Raw genomic sequence first — 17,287 nt, forward strand, 5'->3', positions numbered from 1 at the left:
AGAAACATTTTATTCAACCACAAATGAGTAATTTATGATACATACACAATACTGACTGTTTTCAACTCAGATTTTAATAATTACGACCCATATCATATCTCTTTTTTGGCTAAGATTTTAGAAAAAGTCGTTTTTAATCCAGTACACTCTTTTTTTTTTTTTTTTAAATAGTGACATCTTTGAGACATTTCAGTTTGGTTTTAGAGCCCAACATAGCAGAGACAGCACTTTGTCAAAGTAGTAAACGACCTAAGAACAAACACTGACTTAAATAACCTTTCAGTTCTAGTTCTCCTTGACTTCCTATGTGCATGTGATATTTAAGACTGTATTTTGTGACCTACATATTCATGCTAATTATATTCATATCACTGCTACAGCTACTACAAATTCTATCATTATTATCACAAATGACTTCAGACTTCAGTATGACATAAGCCTTTAAAAAAAAAAAATACTAATACATCTCAAGCTGTTGCTGAGAAATACTAAACATTAACACTTAACAGAACGTGTGTGTGCGTGTGTGCGTGTGTGTGTGAATGTGAAATGCGGGAGAAAGTGTGCTCAAGATCTCAAGATGAGGTTGATAGACTTACTTGGAACTCACTTAACCGGTTGTGCATGTTTAGATTCTCGCTTTGCTTTTTTCCCATACTTGAAATCCGCTCTGGCTTGACACTACACACTTCCTGGACCGGACTTTGTCAAGTGAGAGGAGACATTCATTGTTTAGCACTGGCGCTTTGTGCACTTCTACCGCCGACATTATCTGGTCTGCCCTTAAATAGGTTACAAGCTTGAAATCTTGGCCCGGGGGGAAAACATGTGACAAGGCAAAAATAGCTTCACTCTCTCCCCTTGGAAACCAACCAGAATGCAGAAATAGTAGTTTCTATTAGGCAAGATATGCCGTAGCACTGTGTCCTGTGTTCTAGTTTGTGATGCTCTCAGCATCTCCAGCAAAAAATACTCCTAAATGCAGTTCAAGTCTATTTCATTTCTTATTGATACAGCTCAGAATCCCAAATCAGAATGTTCCTCAATGGTCTGTACATTTTGTACAAGATGTGACACCCTTGATTTGGATTTGGTAAGAAGATTGAGAGATGGACTTTAGCCTAGGGCTCGCTTGCCCTGCTCCAGAGCAGGGTGAAATGGGGTTAAAGTAAATAGAGTAGTCATGCTGCATTCTAGTAGTAGGAACTGTAGGTTTAAACAGACAGATAACCCGGCGCTTGTCAGAATGCAGTGTGAATTGTCTGGCCTAGGGCTTCGTTAAATGCTGGGTTTCAAGTTTGTGTGCGAGAAAACAGCTAATTTATACAAGTGTTTACTCTTACCGCTGGGCTGAGGATATGTTGGGTGAAAGGCCATGGGGTGACGTTTCCATAGATTTGCATTAAATCCAGTGTTGAATATATCACACAATATGAAGTGTTGTGACAAAGCGGTAACGTGTTACTTTATTTAATTTAGGAAAACATCAAAATGTCCTCATATTGGCGACATTATTTGCAATAATTTGATGGTATTTGCCTCATATAGACTAGTGCAGTAGCGTCGATTGGTACAGAACTACTACTCCCACAATGGCTCATGTTCGGTTGCCTTGGTAATGTTTGACGTCAGTAGCCCCTTCCCTGGCCGTGTCTTGGACTGGTGTGATAGGAGGGAAACCCCGTGGAACACATTCAGACGGGCCGGCCGAGAGAATCAGCTGTAGACTATACCGCCGACATCACTGCTATCTGCCAGCACTCAGGTATGAAAGGAAATGCAGATTCTTCAACAGCACTCTTTCGTTTGCATAATTAATCGTAAGGTCTTCGAACTTACCGTTAAACAGAGTAACAATGGAAGCGTAGTGTCGCCAATGACTGGCGCTGCATCTAGCGGCGACAATCGTCGGACCAAAGAACAATGGTTAGCTTAGCTACGGTATGGGATATGTCTAATGGCTGGTTTCAAACTCGAACATCAGACGAGCAGAATAGGGAAGGCGTGTCAGGTCGACGACTGAAGATCTGATATTCTGCGGGGTTGGCTAGCAAAAAAATAAACCGATTAACTCAAGTAATTTGTCGGGTAATGTTAGCTGGTTGGTTAAGAGTGCCTGTGTCTTGGTAAAGATCGCAAGTAAATCGGTTATGTATTTCTCTTGAGGTATTATCTCAATTTTATTTTCAGAGCCTATGCGATTGGGATTAATTGACAGCTGACAATGCCGGAAAGGCACAGTAACATCTTATCGCATGGTGCTGTGGTGTTTTAGTGTTATTTGCAATTTTTAGTGGTCAAGAAGTGCATTAGCAAAATCCACAGGATACAGATCAGATCAGCCCTCGACGGGCAACCAAACTAACGCCAACAAACCAAGCTTCCTTTCGGTCAAATGCTGATACAAACGTTTGGAGTTGTGTATAAAAATTATTAACGTGTCCGATTTGCAATAATATTGGTATAACGACTCGCCCTAAAACGCTTACCCTTGAATGCTCCTGTTTCAGGAAATAGTCGGCGCCATACTGGAAACGGGTCACGAGGCCTGAACGGTGAAAGGCTACATGATATATAACGGTGCAGTTAGCTGTAGCTTCACCAGTCACCGCTTCTCTCGTCAGAATTGTGCACTGTGTATGTAGTTGACGCGCGTTTGGGTTCATGCCGACCAGATTGACCGATATCGGCCACAGAAAGGCACTTTAATTTGGCACTTTAGTTTCCTTGTGCTCGTTTGAGGAGCCACAGGTACAGGGATGGGTGTGGTGTGTGTACCGGGAGACGCATCCGCGTTTGCTATGAACGGCTACCAGCAGTAGGCCCGCCGAGAACAAGCCCTGCATGCATGTACCATGCGCTACTTCGGCGAGTATTCTTTTACTTTTAGCAAAACCGTAATCATTGTGTATGTGCGTGAATTCTTTTTTTCCCCGCCGTTAAAAAAAGGTATAAAATCCATGTTGCTACAAACGTGCTGTGTATAAAAATTAAAAAAAAATAAGAGGAAGATTTCAAAATTCGGGTTCGTTTAGTTTGCCGAACTCTGTGTGTGAGGGTGAAACCCACGATAGAAATAGTTTCATTTTCTGTATCAGCAGATTGTGAACAGGACACACAAAATGCCATTTGGAATGGAAAAAGTGATTGATTCTGTGGAAGCCCGCTGGCTGTTTTGGATGGGTCAAGCGGATGTAGGCTATTGATCTAGTGATGATAATTCCCATGGGCAGGCGTGTGTGAAGATTACACATCGACTGCCTTTACGTTGTTTCTGCTGATGTCTTTTCTCCTCTTAGAAACCCATAGCATTCAATACAGTGAGGCTATTGCAGTGCTGTACTACAACATAGTTCCTGTGCCTTATGTGTCCAAGAAAGATGCACTGCAGCAGTTATTTTCAGATTTCTTGAAGCTTAATATTCTTTCTTTCACTCCCATGGTCCCATAGACTGAGCTGCCATGATTTTGTACATCTGTGTTTCCTTGATAAAGCAGCAAGCCTAAAAGATGGCACTTGTATCACGTGCCACAACTTCAGTTAACCTATTTAATTTGGCATGATATCTTCCCTGGACTGAGTGGAGAGCCACATCTCCTAAGAATTCAGCTGAGAGCCAATACATAAGGTTTCTCTCTTCTTGATGATTGACATTAGTCTCACAAATCCCTCTTAAGTTACATGAAATACTGGTAATTGGTCACCAGTCCGTTTTAGAAAATGTACTTTTGTCACTAATTTAATTGACCGGCAGCTGTCATGTTTCCTCTCTTCTTTCCTTCCTCTAGTGAGCAGTCATGACTGAGCCACCCCAGAAGGAACTGGTGCAGAAGGCCAAGCTGGCCGAGCAGGCTGAGCGCTATGACGACATGGCTGCTGCAATGATGTCTGTGACGAAAGACAGCGAAGAGCTGACGAACGAGGAGCGTAACCTGCTCTCTGTGGCCTACAAGAATGTAGTGGGTGCTCGGCGCTCCTCATGGCGTGTGGTGTCCAGCATTGAGCAGAAGGCTGCTGAGGGGAGCGAAAAAAAGAAGGAAATGGCCAAAGAATACCGGGAAAAGATTGAAGGCGAGCTTGAAAAAATCTGCAGGGAAGTGCTGGTGAGATAACATTTCATTATACAACATTGTTGGACATGCATGCAAATGTGTCAGTCTGGTAAAGTAACGGCTATTTAACATTTGGGTCAACTGTTGTCTGTTCAGTACTGTCAAAGATGCAACAACTTGTACCGGTCCTCCTTGAATTTGATCACATTGGATTATGAATTGTTGTGTTGGAAATGTTACATAATTTTTTTAAGACAGACATTTAAACAGACAAGTAAAATTGCTATCATTTCATAACGTAATGCATGTCTCAAAGGGATTTGTTTCACTATAACTACACAACACTAATTGTCAAGACATTGTGCGTGCCAAAATATAGTGACTAGCGGGGTAGAGTGACAGGAACTGATGAGACAAAAGCAAGATCAAAAAATAAAATATATAATGAAATTGTAATTTGCCTTTATTTTATATTTTTTGTAGCGCATTATTTTTTTTTCAAGGCATTCATTTCCTTTTGAAAGTCAGATAATGTGAACAAATGCTGGATGACTGAGGGGTGAGTCTTAACGCTACAGTCATACCTCTCTTCAACAGCTCATGTTGTTGGGTGTGTCAATTCTGTCAACAAGACGAAGTGGAACTGGTTATGTTCCAGTGGTTGCTTCATTTCTACCCAGCTGAAGTTTTCAAGCTTTAATTATCTTTCATCCGTGATGACCTGCAGCTTATCATAACATTCTTCTTCATACATGCCCCTGTACTGAAAACAAATTGTTTTTAAAGTCCCTTTCACAAATTCACCCTAACTGTGGATTAGCAGTGTATTAATATTAGCATTCGTCGTTTTGGAGAAGTCTGTACCCAGCTACCCATGCGCCACCTCATGCCCAAAACATACTTAGTATTGTTTGAACATGTCTGACACTGACGATCTCCAGTCTTGTGCCGTATGTGAACAAGTAAATGTGGTACATTCTGACCTGGTTTTCTGGATATAGTTTTTCAATCATAGTCCTGGTTAGCCAGGTTTTTCTAACACTATGTGAGGTGGTTAGTGTGTTAAGCCTTTGAGTAGGTACAGTGAAATGACATTAACATTCTTATTTGAGCAGCAGTTAAGGTTGCGTTTAAGTTATAAATGGATGGCCCCAAGATGAGAATCCAGAAGTAGATGTAAAGCATGAGCTCACACACCACAGGAAATTATGTGTAAATACTCAGTGACCAATGTATCTATCTGTACAATCTAATACAATCCGGTATAACAGCCCAGCAGTAAAGACCACACACATAACTTGAGTTAAACAACTTTATACCAGATTCAGGTTGTAGCTACAGGTAACATTTAATCATACTAGCAATGTTTTTCTCAATTAACTTGGTAGCTACCACTGAAAATTGTATTTTATCTGTCTTCTCAGCCAAAAAAGATGATCTTGGACCTAAGCTAAATGTTAAAGTTAATTACTACAAATGGTACAAAAATGAAACGTAATCAGATTCTCTAAGGGTTTAAAAGGATTCAATTTTGCTTTGCTATAGGGTTTGATACTGGATTTGGGTTTGATAAAAATGCTGCCATACCTCAATCTATCATAAATGTGTAAATGTAATGTTTTTTTTTTTTTACTTAAGTCTTTGTTAGTGGGGGTGTTGTACTTGAAAACATCATGAGAGATTTGTACATGAGAGGCATGGTATATAAGAAACTAAGAAACACCTCAGTATGATAGTCCACTACAACACCATCAGCTATGGTCTCAGTGCTAAAATATAACTCAATTGCTGCCTGTTTCAACAAACTGAGCATTACAGGAAATACACTTTGTGGCAGACCAGTTATATCAGATTGCGTTAGACTGTATGCTGTGGTTATCACAAGGTAAAATAAACGTAGCTGAGGTTACTTTCATTTCTCTATGCAGTAGTTAAAATTGTTTAGACTGAGTGTTGTTCCTATGTATGGCAATATGGCCCCGTTCACACTGGTTTTTTTTTAAAGAGAGAACATTGTGCTTTATTCCTCCGCACCATCTATATGAAAGTAGGGGACGGTTTTGGTCCGCCTCTGATCCACCAGCATAGGTAGTAACAACGCTGCGATGGAGGCAATTCAATCTCTCTGAGAAAGTGTAACAGGCTGGCCACACCGGATGCTTGCGTTGTGCGTGGTGGCTGAATTTGAGCTGTCTGTACTCACTCGCACTTTTATGTTCACGTACACAGCATTGCTGCTGTGGCATGGGCCCTACCTGCCCTATCTGTTTACATGGAGTTTATCATTTGATGGTTATCAATGAATATGAAGATGATTTTCATCTACCCCTGTTGAAAAATGGAGGGAGGGAAGGAGAAAGTTGTGTGTATTCGCCATCTCTTTGACATTGTCTACAGACACAGACATTAAAACTGTAGTGAAATGCTGATGTGATGTCAGGTCCATTTGTGGCAAGAACTGCTCAGTATTGCAGTAAAAATAGGCAAGACGCCAACTCTCTAGATTAAGCGCCACTGCAGCGCTAGTCACCCAGCCAGTTCTAACCTGTTTACATGGACGCTGAGAAGGAAAAGGAAGATGTAATGCCAAGCACAGGCACTGCTCGCACATCCAGTCTGGCCAGCCTGTAAGCCTGCGGGGTAGGGGTGTGGCTGTCTATTGCCGTTCAGTCTGATAGCGTTTATAGTCTTGATAACTGAACAGATCCTTCACTGGATATCGCTCAAAATGAGAGGAATGTCTCACACTCCTAAGGCAATCCTTTTCAACATTTATAAACTAAATCTGAGTATCCCAAATGAAGATTATAGATATAAACCACCTCATTTTGACTAGTCAAAATCACAGCTGGATATATCTGTAATTTATCTGATTACTCTTTATCAATTGTGGATGTCCAAAACGTTCTTTTTGACCAGGAAGAAATCAATTATGGTTGCCATACACTTCAACCCAGAAAGCAACGTTACTAGACCCAAATGCTAATGTGGTAGCAGGTAGTGCTACTTTAATGTGGAGAAGTCACCACTATCTAGCTGTCCCTACAAAATCTTTGGTTAACTTCCCTCAGGAAAATGGCATCCCTCTTCACTAGTGAGAGCCAGGTGGGGTCTGCACTTTACTGATGGTGATTATGTATTGTATTTTTGTGCAAAAAAAAAAAAGTAACTGGCACTTTGAACGGTGCATGGTCAGTCAGGATCGCAACACAGTATAGAACCGCATCCATATGATTTATAAAGGGTTTAGATTTACAGGTAGAAACCAAATGGTATCGCACAAAAATAAAAATTCACAGATCTCAAAGTGTTGTGTACCGCTACACCTCTTTTGGTTCTTCAATAGCACCATGCCGTATGTAATGACACAGTGTGGCATGGTTCAATGTGAACAAAGGTGCTGTAGAGACAAGCCTTTGTTGTGATATTGCAGAATCTCTGCCTGAACAGGGCTTTTGTTATCCTACAGCAACAAGGGTAACTTGACCCTATGCTAAGCATATGGCTTACCAAGTATCATTCTACGCTTAGAATGTATTGGTATACAGAGCATTAGGTTAGTCCATACATAACTCTTCTAAGCAGATATGTCCAGCTTTCAGAAATATTCTCCATCCATAGTGGCACAACTGAAACACATATCTCATGGCCATATACTTGGCATGTGTGAGTCGTTACAAATGGGAAGCATGTTGTATATTTTGCCCTCTTTCTCAGAAGTAGAAAATACTATAGATGAGGCAGGGAAACATGACTGCTCGTCATAGACCAACATCCATTCAACCACTGTACACACTTAGATACAATAATTCAAACGCTGATGAATGTGAAAACCGAGTTTCTGAATATCTCCACCCTGGAAGGAGTTATCCAAAAGCTCAGATTTCAGTGACTTTAAATGCTGTATATAGTAGGTACATGTGGACAGGGCCTTTGTAATATTACTAGATTATTCTCTGGTTTGTGTTTCAATTATATCCTGACAAGTTTCATATTGTCCTCTGAAATACTGTTGCCATCTGCAGGACCTCTGCAACTCTGTTCTTCTCTCAGCCTGTGCGTTCTCTGCCTGGTGACTCACCAGGTCCTAATCCTATAATGCCACCAGTTCATTGACCTCCACTTCAGCAGAAACGGCCATATGGGGACCAAATTAGAGATGGATGACAGTAAAGAACGGAGAGTAAGGGAAGGTGTAGGACAGGGTTGAAGCTAGGGTATACTTGAATTTATCTAGTTTGTACGATTTGTGGTTGGTTACGTCAAATTCTGCTTCTGCAAGGACAAACACTATGAATCAAATGGGGAGAAAAGTGTGTACCTTTTAGACATTCATGTTTTTGCACATCACATTATTGTAATAGCAGTACACATAGTGACAGAAGCAGTTGCATGAAGATCAACTGAAGACTCACCTTAGCAAACCCTAAAGTGCATGGTTATTTTGCTTGTTAACCCCCCAAAACTCTGTTCAGTGTTGTTCATATGGACCCATCCTGCATCTTTAATACATTACAATCAAAAAAGGACGCTCTGAAGTCTGTGGATATACCATAATTTAACCCAGAAAATGCTCTATTGTGATCACCAAAAATATACTGTAAGGATTATTAAACAAAACTCTTTCAAAACAGTAAAAAATAAATAAATAAATAAAATCTGACCATCCGGCCCTTCCGACCATCTGTGGATACCTTAATGATTGTGACATGATACTTTCTGCTGCTACAATTTCAACAAATCCTTGTCAGTTTTCACCAATCAAAGCTACAAACGTGGTATTGGTGAATAAATTGGGTCACTGTCGAGGATAATCAGCTCTGATCAATTGTGTTCTCTCGTGACCGTGAATGATGGCAAATGCTTTATCATTCAGGACGTGTATAATAAAATAAGCCACTATTTAGTTTTTTAGAAGTCTGTAGACAAGTGTATCAGGATGACATGATGGGGCATAGCAACAGACTTTTTTAATGCATTTCTTTGTCATTTGTGATCAGAAAACTCTGATTCAGGTTTGGGATTTTATTAGTTTAATTTTCAGATTACTTTCATCAAACATAACCATAGTTATAACCATATAACATCAAACATGAGTTTTACACAACAATTTGTCAGAAAACATGTTGAATTTGGGACCTTTTTTCCCCTAGGACCCACTCAAATTAACATCTGTGGGTCCTGTGGATTCACTACATCAAGAACGTGTCAACATCATGGCTTTACCAAAAAAGCATGGCTAAATAGTCAGTGGAAAATAAATGAATGAGTGAATAGATAAATTCCACCCTCTCCCATCAGTTCTGGGGGCTGTTGTGGATGAGTGTGTGATTTTTCTGGTGTTCGGATGTTGTATCAATGTTAAAATTTCCAGGATAGTGACAATAGTTCACACAAAAGTCTTTATAGGATGAGAACTTTATTTATTGGATGTGCTACAGAAAACAATATTTCAAGTCTATACAAGTGAGCAGACACCTACACATGCCCTTTTTTAAAAAAAAAAAAAAAAGTACCCAAAATATACATTCTTATTCTTGTTTTGGATGTAGAGATTTATCTTTGCCCTTGCCAGTGGCCTAGTTCTACATTCAGATCCCAGAGGACTTCCCTGAGCCCTCACATCAGTCTAAGAGCATTCTGCAAATGCAGGCTCTTAGATCAGCTTCTTGTACTCAAACACGATCTTAAAGACTATGCAAACGCTCATGTCTCTGAGTTTAGAATACTGGGGGATTCTTCTCTGTTTTATTCTGTACGGCACAGAATTTTGGTCATGGCTGTTTGTAACATGAAATGTCCATATGGAGACTACATTGAAATCTACAGCTAAGCAGTGAAGTGATCTGCACTTAAAACAGCACACACTGCCAATTATCATTCTAGCCTGGCTATTGACAACAGAGATGCAGATTTAAAATACACAATTTAAACCATTCAAGGATAATGCAGTACTATTTATCAGGGTTGTACATGTATCAGCCTATCATATGGATTAGACTAGACTAGAGCAAATTAACAACAATATTATACAAATGGTTGCCAATTTATGAGCTAATACTGTCTAACACAACAGCAATTCAATAAAGCCTTCTTATATGATGATTTTTAATTGTTAGAAAGGGTGGTGGTGGTTCAACTTTATGGCCATCTTCTTTGTTGTTTATCGCATTATTCTTAGAGGGATTGCTAATGTTAAAGCCTATGTCACCGACACAAATACTGTGGACGGATTATTATACAGTGCAGGCAAGCTAGGAATTATTGCACAGCTGTTGTATGGTGCTGCATAAGATTTAGCCAGATGTAAATTAAATCATCAACGGACAACTGAGTGACAGCAAAAAAAAAAACATTCACTTTGTTCAGCCAAAAGAAGACCCATCCAACAACCTGTTCAAACTGTCATTAGTTTGCTCTAAACACTCACCCTCAATGGTAGCTACAGCTGAGAAGTTATTTATTTGAATCAGATTATTTATATTAATGTACAGTACCATTTCTAATTGTCAGTGTGTTAACTTGCCAGATTTGCTCATGGTGTGCTTGGGGGAAAAAAATAGGACAGATGCCTAAACTAAAGCTACAGACCATGGCACTCTCTGAACAATTGGTAAACATGTGTTTCATAAGGAACTGGGCAGCACTATGCCTCCTATGTGTGTCCCAGTGTTAGAATGAAGTATTAATTTCTTTTAATTCTGTAAAAGCAGTGTTTAACCCTCTCTGCCGCACAGTGCTTTAACATAGTAGATTAACATTTTTCTGCTAGTGGTGCACACTTCTGATGTAAAGAGCTGGGCTCTGAGTGACCTACTTCCTCAGCAAATGCTCATTAGGAGTTCAGCAGCCTGGTTCTTTACTCCACCCCCAGCAGATTTCCTCCATATTCCACCATCTTCATGCCCTCCTCTTCTGTCCAGCCGTCCCTTTCTCCTCCCCCACATTTTCATATTGTCCACCCCCCTTCAGCGGTCTGTGAAGCTTCTGTGATGTAGCTCAGGCCCAGGCTCAAGCCCTAAGACCATTTGAGGTAGCCAGGTTGTCTAAACCGTCATTTAGATCTAATGCTGACATTTATTTGAATGGGCTGAAATGACAGCCACTGCTATTCTGGCATCAGTGCATAAGTGAAGGATTTAAACAAGCTGTCTTATTCATCACAAATTGTGTTCACATTTCATGCTAATAGAGAAAGGATACAAATCAAGCCGTGCTCATTTTGCAATTGTAAATAAAGCCATATTGATTGTAGTTCTATTATCATAGGAAGTCTGCTCTTTTCTGACAGTTTGCTGTTGCAATTGTATGTTTTTTGCTGCAGGGTCTCTTGGATGATTATCTCATTCCCAAAGCCCCTGCTGCAGAGAGCAAGGTCTTCTATTTGAAAATGAAAGGAGATTACTACCGCTACTTGGCTGAGGTGGCTACTGGAGACAAGAAGAAGGGTAAACTTTCTGCCCATTTTTTATGCTTATTATTTATTAGTATTATTTCAAATATTGTGTATGTTTTGCCTTTTTTTTAAATCTGGATTGGGAAGACGTATATCTACAAATCTGAGCCAGGCCAAGACATGTTGCTTACAGTGTGCCTGAATGCCAACAATTCCTGTCATTTTTGTTGACTGTTAAAGGCAGTCATCAGCAGCTATTAAGTTGATTTTTGTTTTTTATTCTGTATACGCCTGTAACAAGTTTTAAAAGTAAACCTATCATTTGTTGTGAATTTAACCTTAACTTTAACCTAAAAAAATGTGTGGGTTTCTGGTGGGCTTTTACAGGCTCAGGCAATGTGACCACCGTAAGCCCACAGAAATATCACATTTGGCGTAATTTTATTTGAGCCTTTGTACTATACGTTGCCCCGACCCCACAAAGGGATGCAATACAAATTTGAATGGTCCTGAGTTTACAGTACTTGACAGGGAAAAACATTTGGGTTTTCTTTAATTTATTTTAGTGTACTGTAAATTTTTTTAGGCTTGTGTAATAGGTTATCAAATGAAAACAGAGGAAGGAAAATCACTGTTCACATCTCACAAATGTTTACAATTTATGAGTCTTCACAACTGTTCAAATGGCTCACAAAACAAAAGTTTGGGGAAGAAATTGTAAGGCAGTGAGTTTCCTTACTGACTTGTTTTAGCCCTCTTCTTCCTACCATGATCGTTTATTAAAGAAAAAAAAAAGAGTACCACAGAATGTTTGCCTCTGCGTTTCAGCTTTCCCCTAACACCTTGGTACAATGCCAGAAAACAACTAAAGGAACTTCTGACATAGTGGAAGCTTGTCTGTTGAATTTGAGGGTGGCTTTAATTCATCTTTGCAGCAATACAGTGAGTGTATTTTAGTTAGTATTTAGGAAACATTACTGACACAGTCTCTTAACTATATGCATCCAAATCTCACCCAAGCATTGATGTTTATAACTGATGAAAAGGGACCGTGTCAGTTCAGGTCCACACTGTCTGCGTTTAATAGTATTATGGCATACAGCCAATCATAAAGTCAGAAAGTAGAAGTCGGTCAGTCTGCAGTCATTGCTACTTTCCAAATAACTGACATTTCTCACAGAGCCAGCCTGTTATGCAAAAAGCAAAGTAAAAATTAAGTTATGGTGGGTGGAAGCATTTTCCAGTTGTCTGCCAGTTTCATGATGTCTACACAACTCCAGCAAGCTGCTGCACCCGGCCAAGAAATGGTCCCTCAAATAACCCCCCATAAAACCTCAAGTTTATGTTTTTCTACTTGTTTTTTGCATGGATTAAACCAGCAACATGTAATGTGTAAATTAGTGAGCTCCATGGGTTTTGTTCCTGGATGCAGCTAGGATAGCAGTCTGCCTATGTTTCCCAAGCCTTAGGAGGAGCACCAGGCTCTGAAGCCAGATTTTGTGGTGGGAAAACTGTGTAATTACAGCATCACGATTATTGTATCCTCATTCTAGTTAGCTGGAAGCTAACCCGGAAGTTAGCTGGCTCTGTGGGTGGAGGTCTCTAGTGCACACGCTCTATGGGCCACACAATGTGGAAGCTATGCGGAAGAACCACCACCAGAAGTTTTTGGCTTCATGTTTCACTGAACAGCTTTCATAGGAAAGGGCTCTGTCCAGTAGTTCTAGGTCCATGATGTTTTCTGTCTATGCTAATCTTGATCCAGATTAGATAGCAGGCTCCTGATTTTAGTTAAATATAGTAGACATGTTTGATGGTGGTTTGGTCCTTCTCTAATCTGTGTTAAAGCATACTGTGCACAAAATTATTATCTCTGAATTGGTGTGGTTGCATTACATTGATAGGCTTTCAGAAACAATCATGCGTTATATCTCCCAACAAACCTCCATTGTGCTCTAAATTCAACAAAAGTATAAATATAACCCCTGTTAATAGCATAGAGAATTGTTGCCCATCCATTTCATGTTACCTTGTTGCTGTAGATTGTTGGACAGTTAGAGATGCTTTTTTTCCCCAGTGTTTGAGAGGTATGAGAGGTGTTTGATTCATCTGTAACTTAGTTGAACTGATAATAATTGAGAATGGGAAATATCAGAAACCTTATTATAATGCAATACAAATAAACAGCATCACAAAGTAGTCTCCAAAATGCCCTTAAGTGTAAAACTGTTAAAACAAAAACTGAAAACCGCTTTTAGGAAGGTAGGATTTATTGCAGGGTTGTTGTCTTAGATGGCATTAGTTGAGGGTTCTTGTGTATTTATTAAACTTGGAACTAAGATCATTGTATGAAGCCTTTTTCTGTACTATATAAAACAATTTAAAAAATCAAGAGAGAATTGTATTTTTCATTGTCGACTTCCATAGCTCTGATTCCATTTTCTTTTCTCCCTCAGAAATCATTACGGACTCAAAGGAAGCCTACCAAAGCGCCTTTGAGATCAGCAAACAAGAGATGCAGCCCACACACCCAATCCGTCTTGGTCTTGCCCTGAATTTCTCTGTTTTCTTCTATGAGATCCTCAACTCACCTGAAGAGGCCTGCCAGCTGGCTAAGAACGTACGTTAATAACACTACTAAAAACTCCTTGTACTCATATTGGTACTTGACAGTGCTAATTTATGAAAATCATCAATTCTTTTTTTTTCCTGAGAACTTGTAAGACTCAATGTGCATCTGTTGGTAAATACACATTTAGAGACAACAATAAAATCTCTGTACAACTGACTTGAAACCGACACAATCTATACAAAATGTAGCTTGTTTTAGTCTACTGTCATTCTTCAAGCTGTTAAATACGTGTTTTGATTCCTCCAGGCTTTTGATGATGCCATAGCGGAGCTTGACACACTGAGTGAAGATTCGTACAAAGACAGTACACTCATCATGCAGCTACTGAGAGACAACTTGACAGTAAGTTTCCATTTCTTAAACACTGTACCAACTCCACTGACATGGACAGATTTTGTGTGCTAAAGAAGGATGGTGATTAATGGAAGTAGGACTGCATCTAGTTGTCTTGATCAGTCTGATTATTTTCTCAAGTGTTTGGTCTATAAAATTCTAAGCATGGTTTACAGAGGCAATGGTTCAGATTACTCTTTTTCATTCCAAACCTCAAACATACTCAATTTACTATGATACACTAATAAGAATATCATATGCAACCAGAGAATATTTTACCACTTACACCTGTGTTACCTCTTGTCTTTCCTCAGCTGTGGACCTCTGATAACCAGGTGGAAGGAGAGGATACAGAGGAGCCCAAAGATTGAGCCAGACCCCAAGAGTCATCCCCGTCTTACCTGCCATCGTCCCAACTCATCTTCATCATGATCACCTCATTATCATCATTGTCGTCCATCTCTCTCCATCCTTTTTTCTATTTAGTTCTCAATGCTCATCTCACTCCTATTGGTTTACTATTCCTCCTTTTGTAGTAACTGTGGGGAAAGGGGATAGGGAGGGAGGGTAATTTAATTGTGTGGTGGGAGGGTCTATGTGGAAGGGTTAAGTGTGTTTGGGGTTTGTTGCTTGTCTGCTGACCTTTTTTGTGTGGGAGCAACAGGGGTGCTGCATTAAGGTGGCGGGTCTCAACTCATGAAAAATGCTAGCGGATTGAGTTTCTGGAGTCAAAACAGTTATACTGTATATGTATCTTGATCATATTAACGGTCCTGTTCTTGATTAGCACCATCTTTTAATGATACATCTGTGGTTTCACAAAGTCAGGAGTTGGCTCTGCACACCAGAGGGGACAGCATCTGTTAGTCTGAACTAGGGAAGAGATATGACAGTGGAGGTGTAAGGGGGGAAGTGCTGGAGACAGAAGGCAAGGTTTTGTTGGAACACAAAGGTTACATTCCATTTACTGTTAGTTGCTCAACTTTCTATTCCTTAAAATTTCGTTTTTGTTTATGGGTTACCTGCTTTTGTATTTCTATGTTTCAATTACGAGGTATATAAAACTTTGAAGAACAAAAGAGCACACAAGCTTGTTATTTTTGATGTTTTTCTGAGCACAGCAGTGAAAGAAACAAAATCCCATGTGCTTATCTAGTTACTGCTTTTTCAAATGAAGATTTTTATTTGTTTGGTCTTTTATTTTCCTTTTTTTCTTTCAATACTTGCCTAAACTGCATGTTGATAAGAAGTAGTTTGTGGAGATGTCAGGAGATTGTTGTGGGGCGGGCTAGCTTTGTTCATGTCTTTGGAATTTTCATACAGAACACCCAAGCATAACTGTTATTTTGGGGGAAACGTGTAATTTCATGTAAGTGGAATAAAAAAATAATAATTTAAAAGTTTCAACTTGTCCAGTTGTAGTGATGTCACAGGCCTCAAGTTTATATTTTAACAGTTAAAGTATCTAAAGTCATCTATAGTTAATGTTGATGACTTTCAACTCTAAAGTGGTTATTTCAGCTCATAGTCATTTTTCAGTTCAGTCATTTTTACTGTATTTGGATGGTAAACCCAGCAACCAACATAACCCAGCTGTTCTGTTTTCTGTGACTCACTACAAGAATAAGTGAGTCACCCTGAGGTGGAGGCTGGGAGCAGACAAGTAGACCCACAGAAAGTCCTCTTTATTTTACGCGAGTGTGGTTCAGTGTCTCCGATGCAAATACCCCACTGTTACTGGTCAATCATGCCATTGTTCCTTTGTGATGCATCCTCCTTAAACTACATCGTACAGACTCGTTCTTGTTGGATGAAACCAGACTTACTGCAAGCACAGACGCCACACCCCTCGATACATTGTGCTGTTGGAGGCCAGAACCAGCTAAGATTTTCAAATGCAAAATCTCATTTATCCCTTTTAAACCAAAGTGAACAAAGCGCTGGTTCTGGTCTGGTGGTAGGTTTGCTTTACAAAAATAAATACATATTTAAAACTTTAAAAAAAAAAAAACTTTAAAAAATGTTTTAAAAAACGACAATCTGCACAGCCTGCAGGGTGTGTCATGCCCACTGCCATGACTACATAGAGGAAAGTTGAGCTGTTGTGCCATCTCTGAAACCATGAGTGGAGTTCAGGTAAGAGCACACAGGGTTTAAAACAAGGTAGGGCTTAACTCGGTGAGTGATGTATAAGAATAAGCCATCTATTGTAATACATAATCAGGAAGTTAGTATTCACCATGAGTATGGAGTCAAGCGGTTTGTGCCCTTTGTACTATTACTGCATCGTTCCTGCCAAGTTTACCAGTGATAGATGATGTGGGTTTTAATGAACATTAAGGAGTGATCAAGTTCAGTCAGTGATGAAAACCAGTTGGAATAGCATTTCCTTGATATAGTTGTTCTAACCCTCGGCCAAATAGTTATGCATAAAATGTACTCTTGTCAAGCCAAAACAGTCAGAAATATGTGCTGATAACATCACTGACTCATAAATGCTCACATATTTAAATGAGCATTATATTGATATTGACATTTTGCCTTGGCTGTTTTTTTTTTGTTTTTTTTTTGTTCGTTTGTTTTTGTTAGGTAAAAAAAGATGTTGCTTGCATCAATGATCATGGCTGTAACAACAAAAATCAACAGGTGTGTCTGCTACATTTGCTGTTTTATTTCAGCCACAGTCTGCTTTAAAACAGCTGTTTATAAATTCTGTCATTGATTCTTCTCACTAGAGGAAAAATATATGCCAACAACAGTGCACAGGACAGTAGATATGACTCAGGCTACTGGCCCAGCAAATTATACACGCATTCCTTTACGGAACCAGGAAACATGTTAACTCAGTTCAGATAATTATCTGTGATGATCGG

The 17,287-nt window shown here is 39.5% G+C and overlaps 1 protein-coding gene across 1 annotated transcript; it reads left to right on the forward strand.

The window, feature by feature from the left end:
- The first annotated feature begins 1,624 nt into the window (after positions 1 to 1,624).
- On the forward strand, positions 1,625 to 15,817 carry LOC119005875 (14-3-3 protein beta/alpha-A-like). The gene is made up of 6 exons (XM_037073940.1): positions 1,625 to 1,765; positions 3,790 to 4,104; positions 11,378 to 11,501; positions 13,906 to 14,069; positions 14,328 to 14,423; positions 14,729 to 15,817. Exons 2-6 carry the CDS (start codon positions 3,799 to 3,801, stop codon positions 14,783 to 14,785), a joined length of 747 nt encoding a protein of 248 aa, XP_036929835.1. The 5' UTR covers positions 1,625 to 1,765; positions 3,790 to 3,798; the 3' UTR covers positions 14,786 to 15,817.
- The last annotated feature ends 1,470 nt before the right edge of the window (positions 15,818 to 17,287 follow it).

This window comes from Acanthopagrus latus, chromosome 17 (genome assembly GCF_904848185.1).
Source record: "Acanthopagrus latus isolate v.2019 chromosome 17, fAcaLat1.1, whole genome shotgun sequence".
In the NCBI taxonomy this organism is placed as follows: domain Eukaryota; kingdom Metazoa; phylum Chordata; class Actinopteri; order Spariformes; family Sparidae; genus Acanthopagrus; species Acanthopagrus latus.